General features: G+C 42.3%; 2 protein-coding genes across 2 annotated transcripts in view; one reads left to right on the forward strand and one right to left on the reverse strand.

Annotated features, from left to right (window-relative positions):
• acad11 (acyl-CoA dehydrogenase family, member 11) overlaps positions 1–24,976 on the reverse strand; it is a 48,448-nt gene that overhangs the window by 15,086 nt on the left and 8,386 nt on the right. The window contains exons 12-13 of the mRNA XM_038972570.1: positions 24,572–24,679; positions 21,056–21,154 (exon numbers count right to left, since the gene is read on the reverse strand). Coding sequence (XP_038828498.1) covers positions 21,056–21,154; positions 24,572–24,679 — 207 coding nt within the window. The remainder of the gene's footprint in view (positions 1–21,055; positions 21,155–24,571; positions 24,680–24,976) is intronic.
• LOC120027590 (atypical chemokine receptor 4-like) lies at positions 6,611–8,013 on the forward strand. The gene has a single exon (XM_038972574.1). It carries the CDS (start codon positions 6,611–6,613, stop codon positions 7,742–7,744), a length of 1,134 nt encoding a protein of 377 aa, XP_038828502.1. The 3' UTR covers positions 7,745–8,013.

Genomic DNA, 24,976 nt, shown 5'->3' on the forward strand with positions numbered 1-24,976 from the left:
AAAGATGAAAACAGTAGTAGGCAGGTGTCTGCTCGGATAAGTAGGGTGCCCGGGGATATCAAAGTCTTGTATGACTCCTTAAACTGTCCAATGTGTTCATAGCCAGACGAAACAAAGCTAAATGGAGCCAAAAAATCCACGAAAACCTTGTCAGCTAAAAAGACTGATCAGAGAGAAGAAGAAAAAAAACATGCTTGCCGCCATCTTGAAAAGATGCTTTGAAATGAGTTCAGAGTAGGGTGAAGCTGGAGTGGGGTGGGTTGTGGGCACACTCTGGAACGCAGAGATCCAGCAGAGTCCCTGGGGCGAGGTGAGGAGGTGACCAAAAGCTTGGCTTCCTGTTTACTGTCCTGCTCTAGTGACCGTACCCTGTCCCCCGGGGAAGGACGTGGAGTCACAGACATATGGACACCAGATTATTACAGGATCACACAACTGCAGACCAAAAAAATCTAATTAATTAAGTCCTGTGGACAAAAGTAGGCCCGAAGCGAGCATGATGTGATTCTATAGTGTGAACTGTGTTGTGTGGAGAGTATCACACACACAGAGAGGTGTACTACACACAATAAAATAAAAATCCCTCTGCTGGAAAGATACTAAGAAAATACATTTCACACTTTTATGCCCACACTAAATTGTCACTATGAACACACCTGGTCTCCGCCCAATCCTGAGGTTCTCCTTGTGTCTAGGTAAGCCTGATGTTTGGCCAGGCGAAGAAGACTGGGGTTTTGTTTTGTGATGTGTATGTATGTGTCTGACAGACTAACATACACTACATGACCAAAAGTTAATAAGACTAGGATGTGGCCATTTTATGATGACTATTGTTGCTTTTTCCATCTCATATTTTATATCCATCCTGTGAAGAGAGGGGAGAGCAACAGGTAATTCACAAAGCTTAACTCTCCTGTAAATAATAGCCAATAAAAAAATATTTATAAACACATAATCAAACAATTAATAAATGGCATATATTTAATCTACAATTACCCAAAAAAATACTTCAGCATGGGAGCCCCGCCAGCTGTGTGTGTGTGAGCCTTTAGCTCTCTCACACACACACACACACACACACACACACACACACACACACACACACACACACACACACACACACACACACACACACACACACACACACACACACACGCACACACGCACACACACACACACACACACACACTGCGGGTCATTGTAGGGAGGGGAGGTGGAGCATTGGATTTACAAACGGGCTGACAAAAACTATGAGGAGCGCAGAACCATACCACTGGATGTCTCTTCTGGATGAATTACCACTGCCTCAACATCTCTACATCTCCCACAGGAAGACACTGAGGGTAAGACTCAATCACCTCCTTTATTTACTTTAAGTTGATTTACTTTATACACTAAGTTGAAAATGTATTATTTAAAAAATAGTTTAAAGTATTTCACAATTACCTACTGTATATGATTCTAGTGAGGGCAGATACATATATAGAAAGACTATGACTAGGGTTGCAAAGCTACCGGTCGTTTACCAAAGTTACCGGAATCTTCTGTAATGGCAATTTATGTTAACTTTGGTAATTTATATTCAAATATATATATTTTTTTTTAACTATTCATATATAGAATACTTGTTTTATATACACTGAGTGTTCAAAGGATTAAGACTGACAAAGTGAATCCAAGTGAAAGCTATGATCCCTTATTGATGTCACTTGTTAAATCCACTTCAAATCAGTGTAGCTGAAGGGGGGATTTTAAGCCTTGAGATATGGATTATGTATGTGTGCCATTCAGAACGTGAATGGGCAAGACAAAGGATTTAAAGTGACTTTAAACGGGGTATGGTAGTAGGTGCCAGGCGCACCGGTGCGTGTCAAGAATTACAACACTGCTGGGTTTTTCACACTCAACAGTTTCCTGTGTGTATCAAGAATGGCCCTCCACCCAAAGGACACCCAGCCAACTTGACACAACTGGAGTCAATATGGGCCGGCATCGCCTGTGGAACGCTTTTGACACCTTGTAGGGTCCATGCCCCGACGAATTGAGGCTGTTCTGAGGGCAAAAAACAACAACAACAACTCCATATTAGGTCATGTAGGTGTTCCTAATGTTTGGTGTACTCAGTGTACGTGTCCATACGTTTCCAGTGGATAGACCATAATGGTTCAAGAGAAAATAGCCTAATTAATTAAAAAAGGCGTCTGCAACTCTCTGAAACTCTTCCAACTATTGTATTTCTTTCACAACTGCCACCAGTTTTTCCCCCCAAAACATTTACAACAAAGACATATTGACATAGAAAAATAAATAAAAGTGTCAAAAAATATGTGACACCAACGGTATTCACTAAGTTGATGGTTTATATTTAGGATAATGTTTTACAGCGTTGTCATTCTATTTTACATTTTTAAATAGTCGAATTTGATCTTTTATATATACTGTATATTACATGTGATAGGGCCACACATAGGGCCAGAGATAATGACAATACCCAAAAAGGCCACTAGGTGTCACCTGATAAAATTCTATATATTCCTTGAAAGTTATCACTTTGAAATTTTCCAGTAATATACCCTCCCTTTGCAACCCTAACTATGACTCATAAGTTCCGAAGTTCAATTGTCTGAACAGTGATTGTTAGGACTATTAAAGTTCAAAGTTCTGTAGTGTGTTTATGATTGAACCTAACCTGACAATTCTCTGAAATGATGGCATATTCAGTCAGACAGAACATCTAAGCCAACAAATTACTTTCAGCTGGTTTTCTTATAATGTATTTATATTTTTAAAATACCTTTTGACACAAAATGCTCCTAGAGGTTTAATATCTCGTAGTTAATCAGAGATGGAATATTAATGTGTTTTTTGGCCATACATCTCAGACAGAGATCTCATCCAGTAGGAAAGAACAGCTGCGACAGCTGAATATTTGAGATATTTGGACACGAGAACAGTACAAACACTGGCAGCTCTACGGCTCATTTCTCTCTCCCGCTAGCAGCAACACGTTGATGGATAATGTAATAGACCTGGAAGCCATCCAAAATACCTACGCTATTAAACTCAGGCAGCAAAGGAGACGATGCCTCACCTGTTTTGATTATCTGTTAGAGAGCACATGAATAGTAAACACATGTTATTCTGTATCTAGCTAAATACTGCCCGGTGCAGTCAAACACACACACACCTGCTCGTAGAAAAACTCTCCACTAGGGCTGTTACGGTGACCCTATTACCGCCACACCGTTGGTCACGATTCATGACCACAGTCAAATTCCACGTGACAGTTTAGTCACGGTAACTAGGCTTCTCCAAGCTCTGATGCTGCTGATGGTCATTAGTAGCCTACTAGTAGCCTGCTAACTTCCTGGTACTCAGTCCTCTATTGTCCCTCTAATCACTCTGACATCAATGCAAATCTAATCGAAAATCTAATCAAACACGTCATGAGAGCTCATGAGCTCATGTTGCACAACATTTCTATAGGCTAGGCAATTGCGTCAGAAAACAGAGTTTTGATGGCCTCTATTAAAAAGAGGAGGATCCCATTAGCTTTCTATAGGCTAGACCTACTATATTTATTTCTCAGCTTTCCTAATATTAAGCATATTGCTTTGCTTTACAGCAGGAGTACAGCCTGCCTGGCTGGCATGAAAATGAACCACGGGAAAAGTGTCCTCCATTTGCTATTTAAGTGCATAGATGACATGCATTTCTTTCCCCTTCCCCTGTTCCGAGACAGGTGCATGATAATGGTCCGTTATAAATCAAAACTAATTTCACACATACAGTGTATATTATTTAGTATATGTAAAGACAATATTCAAATAAGAATAGTCTGATGGGTGATATTAGCCTATCACTTGTGAATTATATATTATCACTTGTGAATGATGTTCAGCGTGTGCAGTAAGACAAGAAACAGCGCCTGCCTTTTTTTGCTGTCGACTTTTTCAAATCATAGTCGCACACCTCATGTAGCCTAGCCCATAGGCCTATATGTTTTGATAAGGTTTCTATCACAACTTAAAGCGGCCAAATACCTTCTTAAAATGAAGCACATCAATCCGCTTCACAACCGCTGTAGAACCTAACTGGCATACATACAGTAGGCTGCGCGTGAGTTTCACATTTGGGGCTGATCATTTTTACCATAGAAAAAGCACCTTTATAATAAAACATAACATGCATAATAGCATTTGTGGTCACTTATGAGAACAGTGTCTTCCCGCTAATTGATTGCATTTTGGAACATTCACGCTTATAATACGAAGAAACAGCCTAATAGTTGATCAACATGTTAAACTAAACGTTCAGATCTGTTGCATCAGCCTCATTGCCGGTGGTTGTATTCATTTGCGATCTATCATATCCCACAACTGTCCCAGAGTATGTTTGGAATATTTATTTCTCACACAGAAGGACAATGGAATAGGTCAACTTTTGTACTATGGAGGATAGTAGATTGACATAGGCTAGTGGTCTTGCTGTTCGTTAGGCCTACTCGTCTTGTTGGCTGACGAAAACTCAATGTGGACAGTTCTTCTAACATCATTAATATGCACCTCAGAATTCGATAAGAAGGATGCACACTCTTGCGTCCCCGATGGGTCTGTTTCACCTGTAGCCTACTTTGGAGCTGAGATGCATGTGAAAAGGACCCAATTAGGTGACAGGCATTGGCTGATAAGAATTGAGATATCTGAGAGAGCCATATGAGTGAGCGGTGCTTCGGAACACGGCCGGAAGAAGGGAATTATAATTATTATATTCAGCCCAAGGGCACAACGGGCACTTCGGCCGCAAAAGGCATGGATATTTTAGGGGCCATTACGGCCACAAAAGGGGGATGCCGCCGTGAAATTAGAGGCCTGGTGAGAATATTATCAAGTTCTTCTCAAATTGTGAATGAGAGACTGATGAAGTGTGTGCAGCCTGCACAAGAAACAAGGCAGAGCTCATGCCTTTCAGGGAACTTTTTTTCAAGCCGTCATAAGAGTCACATCACGTAGCCTTAGAATGTATTAAAAATGTAAACGCATAGCCCAACGTTTGTATCACAACTAAAGTTGTTGTTGTTCTCGACTAAACAGTAAGATCATTGGATAACCTCCATTAAAAGTGCTATTTAGTCCAGGACTAGGCTTAATCTGGGAAACCACAAAGAGTGTTTAAAGATTAGTCTGACTTTTCTGGGATAGTCACCTTGTCCAGGGGAAAAGAATTTTACAGGGTAAGGAATTATGTTGTTGTGTTGGGTGTACTAGTGTGCAAGTGAATCCAACTGACAGGTTTTGTGAGAGAACTCAAGCTAGAGAGATTTCTAACAAGAGGGAGCTTAATGTTTACACTCACGCAGGAATGTGCGCGCACACACAAACGCGTGCGCACTCTGAGTTTTTGAGGGGGATAAAAATAAACGAAATAGAGCTAAGCACAGGCAAAATCCTACAGGAAAACCGGGTTCAGTCTGCTTTCCAACAGACACTCGGAAACAAATATACCTTTCAGCAGGACAATAATCCAAAACACAAGGCCAAATATACACTGGAGTTGCTTACCAAGACAACATTGAATGTTCCTGGCCAAGTTACAGCTTTGACTTAAAGGCTTAAAATTCTATGGCAAGACTTTAAAATGGCCGTCTAGCAATGATCGACGACCAACTTGACAGAGCTGGAAGAACTTTTAAAGGAATAACGTGAAAATATTTGACAAACCTGGTGTGCAAAGCTGTTAGCGCCTTACCCAGAAAGACTGTATATGTAAATGCTGCAAAAGGTGACCCTAACATGTATTGACTCAGGGGTGTGAATACTTTATGTAAATGAGATATTACATTTTGAATTCGGGCTGTAACAACAAGATGTTGAATAAGTCTACGGGTATGAATAGTCACCATGTCAAGGGGTAAGGAATTTTTGTTATTGTGTTGGGCGTACCTAACAAGAAGGAGCTTATTGTTTACATGCACGCAAGTATGCACACACACACACGCACACCAGTGGAGGCTGCTGAGGGGAGGACGGCTCATAAAAATGGCTGGAACGGAACAAATGGAATGGCATCCGACACCTGGTTTCCATGATATTTGATACCATTCCACTCATTCCGCTCCAACCATTACCACGAGCCCGTCCTCCCCAATTAAGGTGCCACCAAACTCCTGTGACAAGCACGCACACACTCCTCACCCTGTCAAGCGTTGGCCACAAATTCTATCCAATGTAAAACCCCTACGGGTCAGAAAGAGGGACAAAAAGCAGTGATAACAAAAATCTATAGTTGTTGACAACTTGGATCGTTATGCTGTTATTGGCTGTAAGTGCATTACAACTTTCAGATGGATGGCCATTCTCTACTTCTCTCCTAATATATGTTTTCAGATAAAATACACATTTCATATTATTTGATCCATTCTGTCTAAAGTATGTGAAAGATAATCATTTTAACCAGCAAGCCTTGTCTATAACAAAAATAGTGATCTTGTCAACGGGTCTCTTTTAATCTTTTAAGTTAATACAATGCAGCAGCACAGACTAAACTGACTTGACGTCATTCCTAACATGTCATGTTCTTTTAGTCCCTTATTTCTCAGAAAACAGAGAGGATGGAGGACGAGGACTACGACTACGACAACTCCAGCTCCAACGACAGTGACTACTACGACGACTACCACTCGGTGTGCGACAAAGCGGAGGTGCGTTCTTTCGGCCGTCTCTTCCTGCCCGTAGTCTACGCCTTGGCTCTGGTGGTGGGCGTGGCAGGCAACGCTCTGGTCGTGGTGGTGTATACGTCGCCACGGCGACTGCGGACGCTGACAGACGTGTGTATCCTGAATCTTGCTGTGGCCGATTTACTCCTTCTCCTCACGCTGCCCTTCTGGGCGGCCGACGCCGTGCACGGCTGGCGGATCGGCGTGGTCGCCTGCAAGCTCACCTCCTTCCTCTATGCCACCAACTTCAGCTGCGGCATGCTGCTGCTAACCTGCGTTAGCGTGGACCGCTACCGTGCACTGGTCCACAACGCTGGAGGCCGGGCCGCGAGTGGCCCGCGGGCCAGGAGAAAGTGGATATTAGTGTGTGCCATGGTGTGGGCCACGGCGGTTTGCCTGGGCCTGCCTGACATGCTGTTCGCCACGGTGAAGCCCTCGTCTCATCGTCTAGCTTGCACGGCCGTCTACCCCCTCAGCATGGCTCGGCCGACCAAGGCTGCCCTGGAGCTGTTGGAGGTGCTGCTGAGCTTCCTGCTGCCGTTCCTGGTCATGGGGGTGTCTTACTGCCGGGTGGGCCTGGCGCTGGTTAGGGTCGGAGCCAATGTGTGCAGGGAGAGGAGGCGGCGGGCCCTGCGGGTGCTGCTGGCTGTGGTGGCGGTGTTCCTGCTCACCCAGCTGCCCTACAACCTGGTGAAGCTGTGGCGGACGCTAGACGTCATCTACGGCCTGGTGACCGACTGTGACCTCAGTAAGGGTCTGGACCGGGCTCTCCAGGTGACGGAGAGCCTGGCGCTCACACACTGCTGCTTCAACCCAATGCTCTACGCCTTCATAGGCTCCTCTTTCAGAGGACATGTCCTCAGGGTCGCCAAGCGCCTCGGACAGCGCCTCGGGGGGAGGTGGTGCGGTGGTCGCCATGGCAATGAGGAGCGGGCGTTGGAGATCTCGCTAAATACACATGCCCCCGCCAGGCAAACACACTCACACTCTGTCTCGGAGGACGAGGACACCAGCACCTTCACCATTTAACAATCTCTGAACTCTCATTTTGGTGAGAATGGCTCACCACAGATCATGGCGACCGAGAGGGCAAATGCACAACACTTCTATTGACTTCTCTGAAAATACTTAAAGGGCCATCTGGGATTCAAAAAACCACACAGCAGTCAAACAAGCTTATATTTGGGGTTCTGTTGGGGTAAGAATTTAACTAAGCTCATGAGGCATTTATAAGTTACATTATTCACAAATAAATGGCTATATCGTTCATTTAAAAGGTCCAAAAATGAATGTACCAATCACATATGTCCCCTTTTAAGCAGTTGCTCTATACCAGCATTTCTAAAAGCCTTTGCTATACATATATAACTGTTCAGTAACTTAGACAAATACAGATTTATCCTGATGTCTAAGTAAATAATATATTATACTGGATCTAGTCAATCTTTAGTATAGCAGAATCTTGTGTAAATAAAATAAGCTGTTATTATGTGATCCCCACTATTTCTCATTTATGAAAACATCTTAAATAAATCTAAAAATGAGAAAGAACGGCTCCCTCAAGCTAAATCGCTCATGTTATTACTCATCTTCAATTCAACCTCACACAGCCATGGTGCCTGCAGATAGGAAGCATATGATTTCAATGTATTATGTGGCTTTGGGAGAGAAGAAAGCAGGCAGTCTGATTGCACAGCGGGTTGCCAGGGAGAAAAGCTAGAGATCCGCAAAATAAAGACAGAAGTTGACAGGGAGTGAGAGAGAAGTAGAGAGGTAGCGAGGTAGCGAGAAAGAGAGAGGTAGAGAGAGAGGTAGCGAGGTAGAGAGAGAGAGGTAAGCGAGGTAGAGAGAGAGAGAGAGAGAGAGAGAGAGGTAGCGAGAGAGGTAGCGAGGTAGAGAGAGAGAGAGAGGTAAGCGAGGTAGAGAGCGAGAGAGAGAGAGAGGGCTTCCATCCGGCCATCACACAGACAGGAAGACAGTACACAAACAGCAGGCTTCTCTTTAAGGGTTCAGTCTCCAATGGCACCCAAAAGTAGTGCACTATATAGGGAAAAGGGTGCCATTTGGGACACATACCCATGAAGAGGATTCCAGCATTTAAATGACCCTGCCTGTCCTCTCATGTTTCCCACCATTTAAATAATCTGGGCTTAGAAGTGCAATAGAAGTGGTTGTTGAGTGCATTGCATAGAACAGTGGTGAACCATTTCAGTATGGCCATTTATCCTCTTCCTTAAAACTCCTCTTCTAAGAGAACTTTTATATTAAACTCTTTGAAATCGATAAGGCACATAATATCACATTTAACTTCTTGACAACAGCCAGTGAAAGTGCAGGGCGCCAAATTCAAACAGAAATCTCATAATTAAAACGCCTCAAACATACAAGTATTTTACACCATTTTAAAGATAAACTTGTTGTTAATCCCACCACAGTGTCCGATTTCAAAAAGGCTTCACGACGAAAGCACACCATCTGATTATGTTAGGCCTGCACCTAGTCACAGAAAAACACAGCCATTTTTCCAGGCAAAAAGAGAGGAGTCACAAAAAGCAGAAATAGAGATAAAATGAATCACTAACCTTTGATGATCTTCATCAGATGACACTCATAGGACTTCATGTTACACAATACATGTATGTTTTGTTCGATAAAGTTCATATTCATATCCAAAAATCTTAGTTTACATTGGCGCGTTATGTTCAGTAATGTTTTGCCTCCAAAACATCCGGTGATTTTGCAGAAAGCCACAAATTGCTGAACAATTAATCAAATGGCCACCCAGACTATTTACACTTTTACTTTAGATCATTTAGTAAATATTTTCTTAACTCCATTTCTTAAACTGGATTGTTGGTTAAGGGCTTGTAAGTAATCATTTAATGGTAAAGTCTACACCTGTTGTATTCAGCGCATGTGACAAATAAAATGTGAATTGATATCCTCTCCCCTGTAATGACTGGGTCTGTGTCCCAAGTGGCACCTTACTCCCTATATAGTGCACTACCTTTGACCAGGGCCCTAAAGTAGTACACTATATAGGGAATAGGGTGCCATTTGGGACACACTCAGGGGTGTTCATATGCTGGGGAAACACATAAGTGAGGTGTGTGGTTGGTTTTAGAGGGATAAAGTCATATTCACACAGCAATCTCCTCAACTATCTCCCAAAACACTGAGAATGACTGATTTGGTGCTGGGCTTTTTGTAATAACTTACGCCATGTTAATATGATATCTGAGTGAGAATGACTGACAAAATCTAAAAATGGGGGCCGCCTGGAGGTCAGGGCCCATGGCACAGGCCCTGTGTTGGTATTCGGCCATGATGACTACAAGTTTAGATGGCTGGATAGACTACCAATCTAAAAATTGTTAGCTGACATGGCTAATTGAGTGACTCTTAGAGCGAAAGAAAAACTGCTGATGGGCAACCACATTTCGAAATTGCACCTGTTGTATTGTACTATTCTTACTCTCAATAGTAAGCTGAAACCCAGACTGAGTTCCCCCATCAAAACATAAACATGAATTGTTATTATAATTGTTATTTCATATGCCACATATGCCTGGAACTGGCCCCACATGAGGGACTTCAACCTGAACGCTGGCTAGAGACTAGATGATTTTTGGCCTGTCTACAGACTCCCAGTGAGCACTTCTTACAACAATTCCGAAGGTGCCTGTTCAACCGATAATCGATCCACTCTGAGGTAGTGTAAGCCTCATACTGATAACCAGCTCAGTACGATTTGGCTTTACGGACTAGTTAAAATGTGAGAGGTTCTCCAAAATGAAGACTGAAAAAAATGTAAGGGTGTGTCAGGTCAGCAAGAGTGACAGACTACTACACCCTAAACCACATGTGTCAAACACAAGGCCCACGGGGCCGAATCCCACCATTGACACATTTCTATCCAGACTGCGCAATGATTTGGGTTGTCAATTCATTTTGGTCCGCTTCAATACCGCCAGGCATATCTACATGTACATACTACCTCAATCAGCCTGATTAACCGGTGCCTGTATGTAGCCTCACTACTTTTATAGCCTCGCTACTGTATATAGCCTGTCTTTTTACTGTTGTTTTATTTCTTTACTTACCTATTGTTCACCTAACACTTTTTTTGCACTATTGGTTAGAACCTGTAAGTAAGCATTTCACTGTATTCGGCGCACGTGACAAATACACTTTGATTTGATTTTACAGACAACGAATCTGTTATGTTATGAAAGACACATTTTAGTCAATAAGCTTTATATTTTGGTCTTTATCTTTGACCAATAACCCTCATTTTATTGTTCATATTAAATCAACCTACCTTATTAAATCTGAAATTATTTGTAATTAAAAATATGAATAATAAATTGATCAAATTTGTTTGAAATAATCTTATGTTTTTCTGGCATCAGAGTTGCCCAATTAAATAGAATATAGTTTTTTGTATCTACCTGACGGTTGCTACATTCAGTAGTAAACATTTTAAGGATATGATCATTCAATTTTGATGACTCACCCTCAATTATTTCTAATGTTACTAAAAAACAACAGTATAAATGGAAAAATGTCAGACAACAAAACTTTACACATGCATGTTTAAAGTAAATTATTACTAATCCAAACAATTTCTTAGTATTATCATGAACTATTATCTCACTATAAGTTTTTTCTTTAAAGAATTACAATTTGTAAAAGTTGGCTGTTCAAAAAGCCACCATTTTCATAGAATGACCCCATACGCTGCATCACAAGTAGTGAAAATGCTGCAAGCCAAACGGCAGTGCATTGCCACACACACACCTCCTACCAGACCCCCACACACACGAGCCAGACAGTGCACTGTATCATATCATCACTAATGGCACTGACCGAATCTTCTACCAGCCCGAAAGTTTAAATGTGTTGTAGGCTCAAATGTAGCCTACAACACATTTAAACCTTAGGTCTGGTAGAAGATTCGGTCAGTGCCATTGTCCATGCTAAGTTTCGGTTCCAACGGGTCATTACTGTAGCCTAAAAAAAATTTAATATTGGTAGTCCAAAAATTATAAGATAAAGTATTCACATGCAGGGTACAGTATACATTACTACTAAAGGAGAATAGGACACACAAGCGAGTATAAATGAGACAACAGTCGAGTCATTTTCTTTCTGAAATAACAGCCTGAAGCCAATTGCGCTGCTTCCGTGTGTTCCGTTTGCAGCGAGCAGCGGAGGGAAAGTGTACAGATTTTTCAATATGGCCAGAACGCTGATTGAGTTTGACACCTCTGCCCTAAACCGTCAAGTGTGGTTAGTGTGTAGGTAAACAAGTAGACGTATCTATACTGTATCTATCTATACTGTATCTATCTATACTGTATCTACCTATTCATATTTAAACTGTACATTCTTCACTCAGATCAACCTCTCCTTTTCCTTTTTTCATTTTCAGATCAACCTGTCTTTCTTCATCCATCACTTTATCCTTCGTTATTCTACTCTCTCACTCTCGTTATCGGCTGTCATTGCTTTCTACTTTGCTACCTACGGCCACGTCTCTACTCTATCCATCTCATGAAAAGGCCTACAAGTACAATACGAGCCAGGATAACAAGCAAAACCAATCAGGCTCTTCAGTGGCATTCGAGTATCCTTTTCTAAGCTAAGCTAAATTGTCATTTCCCAAGAGATTTAACCCAACGAGCTTAACCAATTCCATATCCTCTGATAGTGAGCCAGAGGAAAACGACCAACAGCCATTCTAATGTACACCACATAGTCACCATTCATAATATCCCATCATAGGACCCATGTTTCAATGAACACAGAGTCAGCCTAGATTTGAGCAGATATCAACTAGTCTTACATGGAGTCGAGGAGTCCAGATGGTTCACATCTGAGATAAGGTCTGCTTCTAATACCGGGGGCACTGTGGCCCCCCAGATAAGAGGCTCACCATGAGTCTGGGAGTCATTGGAGTAAATTACCACACTCCTGGGAGTGTGTTACAGCTAAAACTACATAACCACACACACACACACACACACACACACACACACACACACACACACACACACACACACACACACACACACACACAGCAAAGGGCTGTAGTCTTCACGGTCACACAGCTCTGAAATGTACCCCAAAGCGACTAATTTTAAAAGAGAAGGAAAAAGGAGATCAAGGGCAGAATAGAAGAAAAAAAAGTGCAGCAAAAAAAAACAAATCTACAGTATATGAGTCCAGATTCCTCCGGAAAGAGGGGGTAGATTTACACGAGTCCGGGGTCAAATCAGGTCAATTCTAGTGGCATAGTGACAGTCAGGATACACGAGAGAGAAGACAAACCACAACTATCCCATTTGGGAAACACTGTCGATGACTCGAATCAAACGCAGCATGGAAACAAGCCGTTTTTCTCGTTAAACATCTTCTATGGATATAAGTGGGAGAAATATAAATGCTGGAGTTATCTATATATAAGTTGTAGGCCTATATCTGGACATTATTAGGATGCAAATAGGATTTTGAATCATGTTATAAGAAGAAGTGGTGACAAACTCTATAGACACTGAATGTACAAAACATTAGGAACACCTTCCTAATTGAGTTGAACCCTCTTTTGCCCTTAGAACAACCTCAATTTGTCAGGGCATGGACTCTACAAAGTGTCATTGCGTTCCACAGGGATGCTGGCCCATGTTGACTCCAATGCTTCCCACAGTTGTGTGGATGTCCTTTGGATGTCCTTTGTGTGGTGGTGGGCCATCATTGTAAATCAGAATTTGTTCTTAACTGACCTGCTTAGTTAAATAAAGGTTAAATAAATAAATACATGCTAAAATACTAATTTTAAAAGGCACTTAAATATTGTTTCTTGTCCATTGATCCTCTGAATGTCACACATACACAATTCATGTCTCAATTGTCTCAAGGCTTAAAAATAATTTTTTGACCTGTCTCCACCATCTACACCGATTGAAGTCGATTAAACAGTTGACATCAATTAAGGGATCAGCTTTTACCTGGTCAGTCTATGTGATGAAAGAGCAAGTGTTCCTAATATTTTGTCCACTCAATGTACGATCCCAATAATTTAAGGGGTAAGAATACGGTGATGGCGAAAATAGTGTTACGTAGGACATCAGTTACTTCATCTACTGGGGCAGCGTCATCACCAAACAAGGCGGAACCGAGGAGGACGTAAAGGCCAGAATACAAAAAGCAAGAGTAGCATCCCGTGGAACAAGGTGGAATCCTATTATAGCGGTGCTAACACTTGACCCATGTGGCAGGGCCTACAGTACATTGCAGACTACAAAGGAAGCCATGATCTGCCCAACGATGCCTCTCTACAAAACAAACTCAATGCCTTTTATGCACACTGTGAAAAAAAATGAGTTTTTTAAACGGGTCAACACTCGTAAGGCCACAGGTTCAAATGTTATTCCTGGGTTTGTCTTCGTAGCATGTAATAGTGATCTTGAATTTCCAGGCTCCCTTGCCTTGCGAAAATACTAGAATCATTGGTCAACAAACAGCTGTTATTTTCAATCTGTAAATGTTATTCGTAATGTTAATCTGGATTCAGACCTAAACATAGCACCACTACGGCTACCATGCTTGTTGTAAATTAAATTACAAATACCTTAGATCAGTGGTTCCCAAACTTTTTATAGTCCCGTACCCCTTCAAACATTCAACCTCCTGCATACCCCCTCTAGCACCAGGGTCAGCGCACTCTGTTGTTTTTTTGCCATCATTGTAAGCCTGCCACACACACACTGTACGATACATTTATTAAACATAAGAATGAGTGTGAGTTTTTGTCACAACCCGGCTCGTGGGAAGTGACAAAGAGCTCTTATAGGACCAGGGCACAAATAATAATAATCAATAACTTTGCTCTTTATTTAACCGTCTTACATATAAAACCTTATTTGTTCATCAAACATTATCAAACATAACTCACCACAGGTTAATGAGAAGGGTGTGCTTGAAAGGATGCACATAACTCTGCCATGTTGGGTTGTATTGGAGAGAGTCCCCGTCTTAAATCATTTTCCACATACAGTCTGTGCCTGCTTTCAAGCTAGTGAGGGCCGAGAATCCACACTCACATAGATACGTGGTTGCAAAGGGCATCGGTGTCTTAACAGCGCGATTTGCCAAGGCAGGATACTCTGAGTGCAGCCCTATCCAGAAATCTGGCAGTGGCTTCTGATTAAATTAATCACAATTTACATTGTCCGTAAGCTTGTTCATTTGCACACAAAAAAATCATGCAATGATGGAAAGACCTGTGTGTTGTCCTTGTTAATGCAGACAGAGAAGAGCTACAACTTCTTAATCATAGCCTCAATTTTGTCCCGCACATTGAATATAGTTGCGGAGAGAGTCCATGTAATCCTAGATTCACATCATTCAGGTGAGAAAAAACATCACCCAGATAGGCTGTGAGAAGATAGGTGTGAGAAACTCCTCATCATGCAAGCGGGCAAAAAATTGAAAAATATGGTCAGTAAAGAAAAAACTTTAAGCTCGTCTCTCAATTCAAAAAAACGTGTCAATACTTTCCTCCTTGATAACCAGAGCACTTCTATATGTTGTAAAAGCGTTACATGGTCGCTGCCCATATTGCATAGTGCAGAAAATACACGAGAGTTCAGGGGCCTCGCTTTAACAAAGTTAACCATTTTCACTGTAGTGTCCAAAACGTCTTTCAAGCTGTCAGCAAGAGCCTCTCGGTGGATGCTGCAGTGTACCCAAGTGGCGTCGGGAGCAACAGCTTGCACGCGCGTTACCACTCCACTATGTCTCCCTGTCATGGCCATTGTTTTGTATCAAAAAGTGGGTTGGGCCTTTTTGTATGTAAGGAGAGAGCAGCATTTTCTTGTGTTTATCTACAAAGCTCTCATGCAGAAACTTCCTATGTATCTATCATCATTAATTCAATTTAGACTTACAAATGACCAAAGCCGGTCTCAGGCTTGGAGAACACTGGAGGCCCCTTCAGTCTCCACAGTTGAGTAAAGTTTTTTTTTTTTTTTTTTTTTTTTTTTTTTTTTTGGTGCCCCTCATGTGGAACAACTTCCAGAGCTCTCTGAAATGAGATGTTCTGGTCCCCCTTGGTCCGTTCAGAGTAATGATCCGAGACCTCTATGTTGATAAATGTGTCAGTTTTTCTTAATATGTTTTGTAATTTTGTATATTGTATGCGTTTGATGATTTATGCAGGGCTCATCTGTTAAAGAGACCCTTGTCTCGGTATGACTTCAAAACGAAGGTCATTTTTAAAAATAAATGTGCAGACCAGCTGGCCTGCGTCTTCACAGACACTTTCAACCTCTCATTGTCCCCGTCTGTAATCCCCCACATGTTTCAAGCTGACTAACATCATTCCTGCTCCCAAAAACTCTAAGGCATCCTGCCATAATGACTACCACCCTGTAGCACTCACATCTGTAATTATGAAGTGCTTTGAAAGGCTGGTCATGGCACACATCAACTCCATCCTCCCAGACACCCTGGACCCACTCCAATTTGCATTCTGCCCCAACAGATCCACAGACGACACATCCTCAATTGCACTCCACACCGCCCTCTCCCACCTAGAAAAGAGGAATACCTAATGTGAGGATGTTGTTCATTGACTACAGCTCGGCGTTCAACACCATAGTCCCCTCCAAGCTGGTCACCAAGCTTGGGACCCTGGGACTGAACACCTCCCTCTGCAGCTGGATCCTGGACTTCCCGCCCCGGGTGGTAAGAGTAGGCAACAACACCTCCGCCACGCTGACCCTCAACATGGGGCCCCCCCAGGGGTGTGTGCTTAGCCCCCTCCTGTACTCCCTGTTCACCCACGACTGTGTGGCCACGCATGACTCCAACTCTATCATCAAGTTTGCTGACGACATGACGATGGTAGTCCTGATCACTAACGGTGATGAGACAGCCTACAGGGAAGAGGTCAGAGACCTGGCAGTAAGACCAAGGAGCTGATCATGGACTACTGGAAACAGGGGCGGGTGCACACCCCCACCCACATCAACTGGGTCAAGAGCTTCAAGTTCAGCAGTGGATATTAAGTCCACATCACTGAGGACTTAATATCCTCTCAACATCAGCTCAGTTGTGAAAAAGGCACGGCAGTGCCTCTTCTCCCTCAGGAGGCTGAAACAATTTGTCATGGCCCCTCAGATTCTTAAGAACTTTTACAGCTGCACCATGGAGAGTATCCTGACTGATTGTATAACGTGCCAACTGTCACTTCTACACATGATACGACTCACAAGTATCCGACGTCACTTCTACACATGATAAGACTCACAAGTATCCGGCGTCACTTCACACTTGGTTTAGTTGGTGAAATACATTTGCTCTGCTGTCATTACTGTATAACACCAAGAAATAAACAGCTGTAAAAAATTATTTGAATATCTACCAAATGCAAGGCCATCTCTAAGCTACATGTTGTGTAAAGTACACCCATTTATATTATAGTAGAGAAATGACCGTCTTGGTTAGTGATTGGCATCTCTATATCATCAATGACTAATTGCATAATATTCCTCCTTCGATTGAACCCTAACGCTGGAAAACCAGGAAAACCACTAGTTTCCAGGATAACGATGTCTCGGTTATTCATTCAGACCAGTACTCTGTTTGTTCTCGGGTTTAGAAACCACCAACACGTACAGCCAATTAGACGTTGTCAAACTTGCATGAGTGTTGATGAAACTCAACACAAAAGTGATACTTTCATTGCCAATGTCCCAACCGGCACCCTATTCCCTATATAGGGCACTACTTTTGTGCACTATACAGGGAATAGGGGGCTATTTGGTACGCAGAGAGCGTTTAACAGCCTGATACACAACACATATGACTGACTAAATAGATAGAAAACGCCACTGGCATTAGAGACAAGCGTCTCCGCAAAAAAGTGAAACATGAATGAGGTTTAGAGGGAAAACAATGCAGGCACAGAATGTATTCATATCCAGAATATGTTATCCAATGCCAGAGAACATTGTGTGCTCAATACAGTGTCAACACCGACATACCAAGTGTTATCAGATGAATCACAGGTATATGGTTATTACTGGATATTACTGCATTGTCGGAACTAGAAGCACAAGCATTTCGCTACACTCGCATTAACATCTGCTAACCATGTGTATGTGACTAATAACATTTGATTTGATTATGGGCAACATAACATATGCCATTTAGAAGACTTTTATCCAAAGCGACGTACAGTAGGGCGCGCATACATTTTCATATGGGTGGTCCAAAACGGGAATTGAACCCACGATCCAGTCATTGCTCTACTAACGGAGCCAGACAGGACCATAAATGCTCAACTTCTCTCAGATTGAATTATTACAAGACAGTCGTGAAAGGGTTAAGGATACGTTCCGTGCCGACACTGAAAACAACAGGCCAGTGTTCCATGCCATGCAGAGAAGGTTTAAACGAGGAGGGCCTCAAACCACAGTTTGTGAGCGGGGGGACATCTGGAATATGTCCTACAGCGGACAGTGATTGAGGGGGTCAGTCAGCAACATCTACAGGCATACAGTGACTTCGGAAAGTATTCAGACCCCTTGACATTTTCCACATTTTGTTACATTACAGCCTTATTCTAAAATAGATTGATGAGGGGAATTAAAAAAAAATCTAAACACAATACCCCATAATGACAAAGCAAAAACAGGATTTTAGATTTTTTGGGTAATTTATTAAATTAAATAAAACCGAAATATCGTATTTACATAGGTATTCAGACACTTCACTCAGTACTTTGTTGAAGCACCTTTGGCAGCGATTACAGCCTTGAGTCTTCTTGGGTACGACGCTACAAGGTTGGCACACCTGTATTTGGGGAGTTTCTCCCATTCTTCTCTGCAGATCCTCTCAAGCTCTGTCTGGTTGGATGGGGAGCGTTGCAGCACAGCTATTTTCAGGTCACTCTAGAGATGTTCGATCGGGTTCAAGTCCGGGCTCTGGCTGGACCACTCAAGGACATTCAGAGAATTCCTGAGCACTCTGGAGCAGGTTTTCATCAAGGAGCTCTCTGTACTTTTCTCCGTACATCTTTGCCTCGATCCTAACTAGTCTCCCAGTCCCTGCCACTGAACAACATCCCCACAGCATGATGCTGCCTCCACCATGCTTCATCGTAGGGATGGTGCCAGGTTTCCTCCAGACATGACGCTTGGCATTCAGGCCAAAGAGTTCAGTCTTGGTTTCATCAGAGCAGAAAATCTTGTTTCTCCTGGTCTGAGAGTCTTTAGGTGCCTTTGGCAAACTCCAAGTGGGCTGTCATGTTCCTTTTACTAAGGAGTGGCTTCCTTCTGGCCACTCTACCATAAAGACCTGATTGGTGGAATGCTGCAGAGATGGTCCTTCTGGAATGTTCTCCCATCTCTGCAGAGGAACTCTGTCAGAGTGACCATCGGGTTCTTGGTCACCTCCCTGACCAAGGCCCTTCTCCTCCGGTTGCTCAGTTTGGCCGGGCAGCCAGCTCTAGGAAGAGTCTTGGTGGTTCCAAACTTCTTCCATTTGAGAATGATGGAGGGCACTGTGTTCTTGGGAACCTTCAATGCTCCAGACATTTTTTGGTACCCTTCCCCAGATCTGTGCTTTGATACATTCCTGTCTTGGAACTCTATGGTCAATTCCTTTGACCTCATGGCTTGGTTTTTGCTCTGACATGCACTGTCAACTGTGGGACCTTATATAGACAGGTGTGTGCCTTTCCAAATCATGTCCAATCAATTGAATTTACCACAGGTGGGCTCCAATCAAGTTGTAGAAGCATCTCAAGGATGATCAATGGAAACAGGATGCACCTGAGCTCAATTTCGAGTCTCATAGCAAAGGGTCTGAATACTTATGTAAATAAGGGATTTCCGTTTTAAAATTTTAATACATTTGCAAACATTTCTAAAAACCTGTTTTCGCTTCGTCATTATGGGGTATTGTGTAGATTGCTGAGGAAAAACATTTAATTAAATCAACTTTTAAATAAGGCCGTAACATATCAAAATGTGGAAAAGGTGTCTGAATACTTTCCGAAGGCACTTAACAAGGCACACCTGTTAATTGAAATGCATTCCAGGTGACGTTAAACACCTCATGAAGCTGGTTGAGAGAATACCAAGAGTGTGCAAAGCTGTCATCAAGGCAAAGGGTGGCTACTTTGAAGAATCTCAAATATAAAGTATATTTTGATTTGTTTAACACTTTTTTTGGTTACTACATGATTCCATATGTGTTATTTCATAGTTTTGATGTCTTCACTAGTATTCTACAATGTAGACAATAGTAATAATAAAGAAAAACCCTGGAATGGAGTAGGTGTGTCCGAACTTTTGACTGGTACATTTTTGTATCATTGTTGAACATAAAAGACTGCAAAAGTACCAGGAAACTAGCTCCAATTGATTTTAATTTTGCAAATCTGTTCCCAAGTATTCCCACGCATAATAAAGAGACGTGTGATAACATACAAATGTAAGAAAGGTTTGAAATGATGTTTTAGTCAAATATTATATCTGTTTGGGCAGATTCTTGCGGTCAATTTGCAGTCTACTAATTATTTGTAATTATGTTCCGGCCCCCCGACCATCCACTCAAGAGAAAAATCGTCCCCGTCTGAATCTAGTTGATGATCCCTGGCTTATAGAGTGGAGATACTGTTTGGCCGGTGAGTAACTGGTATCTGCATCTTTGCCAAAGATCCCACAAATAAACCTTTTCATTCACTGTATAACAACTGAGTCAATATAATAAATAAACAGTCCTGCAATCCTTAAAATGGCCTTTCAAACCACTTAAAGCACATAGACTCACAAGTCAATGTTTAACATGGTCCTTTCAGTGTTTGCTTGTCTTGGTTCCATGAATGAGTTCTGTGAGCCATGTGTGGCTGAGAGGATAAAATGTTTACCTCATTAGTATGTTTGGGTAGAGAGATGAAAAGAAGCGCTGCTTTTGGGTAGTAACTGCTCTCAGGCAGTTAGAGCATTGTTCAAATAGCACGGGAGGAGTCACAATTAAGCTTAAAACACTTTAGGCCTTTCTGCTTTGGTGGCATGCAAACAGAGAGAGAGAGAGAGAGAGAGAGAACTAGATAGAGAGAAAAAGAAATAGAGAGCGAGAGAGAGAGAAATGGAGAGAGAGCCCTTCAATATTTGTTCACTCGCGACTCATTTAAGAGTGTTTAAGGGTCTTATTTTGGAGTAATTGAACAATGAATAGGCTTCCCTGCTTTCCCAGTCTCCAGCTGGAATTATAAATCAAAACGGAATTTAAAAAGTTCGTGAAACAACAAGTAGGTTTACGCACCGCTGCTCCACCACTTCCTCCCGTGGATGACGTAATGGTCCCGGTCCCTCTGAAGGGTACACTCCATGTTGGTGGCGTCACTGGAGGCCACATCAGGCTCTGTTGACAGGGTAAAACGGCAGAGGTAAAATGTGGGAGTTATTTGTACAGTACATGTTTTTTCTACTATGTCAACTTTGGGACTGTAGCTGCACCACAAACGGGAAAAGCATGACAATGTGCGGGTTAAACCCTTTTCTTAAAGTCCTGTGGGCAGGAAACGCACCCACCCAGCCAGAGATCACTGGGTAGTGTTTAACACAGCAGGACACACTACCTCTCTGTGTACGCGTGTGTTTGTGAACCGCTCTATAAGTAGTCCAAACACTGATCCACTCTAGCGTGAAGGTTTCTCTATGCACAGTAAATTCCCAGGAACGTGTAAACAGGAGTGGGAGGCTCATCCGAAATCAACCAAACCGATGACGCACACAAACACCTCGGAAACAACATCTGTGCTTGCAGGAACACAAGGGAACCTAACGCCCACCATCGTCCCTTCTGACATCATTACATTACTATTGCTGTGTCCCAAATGGCACTCTATTCCCCACTTAGTGCACTATTTTTGACCAGAGCTCTAACATAGTCCTAGAGACCCTGGTCAAAAGTAGTGCACAATATAGGAAATAGGGTGCCATTTGCGATGCATCCGATTTCTCTGTAATGGGTAACAAACAGAGGGGAATGGCTCATTCTCAACATTCTGACTCATGGTGTGGTCCCACAGGCCTCGCTCAGAGTGTTCAGTGTCTTTATGGAGATAGCTCTACTCAGAGCCTGTACCTGCTGGGATGAATATACAACCTCCTCTCCCCTCAGGTGGGGTCGTCTGAGTGGAGGCAGCAACCCCACAAGCATGCTAACAGGGATATTACACTCGCAGAAGAGATAGGGTTCTACCAAGAGCCGTTTCGATCAGAATAACCCTTTTTGGAAGACAAGGGTTCTTTGTAAAGCAAAGGGTTCTACCTAGAACCTTTAACATCCTAAGAACCATTTTTGTAAGAAAGGGTTCTTTGATGATTCTTTGGAAGGCAAGAAGGGTTCTACATAGAGCCATAAATAATATTTCCCAGCATGCTTTATTGCAGTGAGATTTTCGGGAATTGTTTGTTTAACTGTAATATGTGTTTTTTGCATTTACATTGATTGGTTAATACATTTTATGCTACAGAAAGATAAATAACATCGTTTTCTAAACTAATCCAATCTGTTGGATTTATTGGACCCGTTACTGAGATGGTTGTTCCAGTTTAGATGATTGAGGTAATCTCAGTATTCAATCTTCCCTACCGTGGCAGTCATTCTGAATGCAGGTTACGGGTGATTAACAATTTCACTTATTGGATAACCTAACTCTGTCTGGATTCCAATAGGAACTACACATGCTTTGCTAGCCAGCATAATGCCACTTGCAGGCCTGATGTGGCCTGTGAACCAGGATATTCCTAACATGGTACCCCAAACCGGCTGCACGCGTGCGCCATCGTGCGTAAATGTATTTTGTCCCCCCACACCAAACGCAATCACGACACGCAGGTTAAAATATCAAAACAAACCAATGATATTCATTTGGGGACAGGTCGAAAAGCATTAAACATTTATGTCAATTTAGCTAGCTAGCTTGCACTTGCTAGCTAATTTGTCCTATTTACCTGAAATGCACAAGGTCCTCTATTCCACCAGTTAATCCACACATAACGGTCAACCGAATCGTTTCTAGTCATCTCTCATCCTTCCGGGCTTTTTATTCTCTTGACTTTATATTGCGATTGGCAACTTTCATAAAATTAGGTGCATTACCGCCACTGACCTCGTTCGTCTTCAGTCACCCACTTGGGTATAACAAATGAGGAGATGGCACGTGGATACCTGCTTCTATAAACCAATGAGGAGATGGGAGAGGCAGGACTTGCAGCGCGATCTGCGTCAGAAATATAACTGAATTCTATATTAGCCCTTAGATTCCTTCATTTATTTTTGCAAGTCAGGGTATAAGGGCTAATATAGAATTCAGTTATATTTCTGATGCAGATCGCGCTGCAAGTCCTGCCTCTCCCATCTCCTCATTGGTTTATAGAAGCAGGTACCCACGTGCCATCTCCTCATTGGTTATACCCCTCGTGGGTGATTTGAAAGACAAACTTTGTTGCCGGTTGTCGTGGTAATACAATGAAAGTTTAGATGCCAATCACCATATAAGTTCAAAGATGAAAAAGCCTGGAAGGAGGAGAGATGACTAGAAACGATTCGGTTGACCGTTTTGTGTGTGGATTAATTGTCAGAGTAGAGGACCTTGTGCATTTCAGGTAAAATAACAACTGAATGTTTATATCCCAGGACAAATTAGCTAGCAACAGCAAGCTAGCTAAATAGGACAAATTAGCTAGCAAGTGCAAGCTAGCTAAATAGGACAAATTAGCTAGCAAGTGCAAGCTAGCTAGCTAAATTGCAATACATGTTTAATGCTTTTCGACTTGGCCCCAAATGAATGCAATTGGTTCAGAGTTTGTTTTGATATTTTAACCTGCGTGTCGTGATCACGTTTGGTGTAGGGGGACAAAATAAATGTATGCACGCGCGCAGACGGTTTGGGTTCCGTGTTAGCAACGCAATACTCGTTGGTGCGCGCGAGCAGTGTGGGTGCAATAATTGAATAATATAGATTTCTAAATGTATTTTACAGGCTGACACCACTGTGTTGAGGTATAACTAGGCCCTCAAAGAAACATCTTATGATATATGTAATGTACTGTCCGAAATAAAACAATTGTTAAAGCCTAATAAGGCTGGTGGAACTGCTCATAATAGAGGGTTCTAGGAAGAACCATCCAAAGATAAAAGTGTTCTCGGTAGAACCCTTCATAGGCGGTTCTAGGAAGAACATTTAGATGATAAAATGGTTCTTGGTAGAACCATTTATAGAGGGTTTTAGGCAGAACCCTTCATAAAGGGTTCTAGGCAGAACCATATACAGGGAGTTCTTTGAAGAACCCTACATAGAGGGTTCAACCCAGCACCAAAAAGGGTTCCCCTGTTGGGACAAACTGAAGAACCCTGTACAGTTCTACTCAGCACCTTTTTTTTTCCTAAGAGTGTACTTTCCAAAGGGTCATGTGTGGTGAACGTACTGGCACAAAATGGCTGCCATTTAAGCATGTCACTGGTCTATTTTTGAGTAAGTGAGCTTTCCTAGCCTCCTGTCGAAATTATAAATCAAAACTTAATTAAAAAGAAGGAGGAGTGAATGAATTTAAGAGTGCATATTTGTGGCACAAGGGCTGAGTTATCACCATATAACGTTTTGAGACCTTTACTAACTTTATTAATGCGATCCATTACGTCATATCGTCTTGTGCTACTTGAACTGACACGACGAGGATGAAGTGGAGCCGTATATAGAGATACATGAATACATAGCGGGGATATAGTGTAGCCATATATTAAAGCATGGCTCTGGGCCTGAGGGCGTACCTGTCATACAGAAGCAGGAGCGGATCTGTCCACTGAGCAGGGGCTGGAGCCACTCTCTCTTCTGCTCCTCAGTACCAAACATGTGGAGGACCTCCATGTTCCCCGTGTCTGTAGGGGCAAGCACAACCATAGATCTAGGAATTATCCAATGACACCATCACATCACAAAGACAATGCAACCTAATTATAAACATCACAAAGACAATGCAACCTAATTATAATAATGTGTACACTGCAACTTGACCACAACTAAGCCCCAAAATAAACTGTTTATTTAAAGAACACTCATTTCATACCTTGATTACATTGAGACACGATCACATACTGTATGCCTCTTTTTTTAATTCGTAGGAAATCTGTTCCCAAGTATTCCTAACTTAAACACATTTTCTTTCTCAATTCCTG

Source organism: Salvelinus namaycush, chromosome 33 (genome assembly GCF_016432855.1).
Source record: "Salvelinus namaycush isolate Seneca chromosome 33, SaNama_1.0, whole genome shotgun sequence".
Classification (NCBI taxonomy): Eukaryota; Metazoa; Chordata; class Actinopteri; order Salmoniformes; family Salmonidae; genus Salvelinus; species Salvelinus namaycush.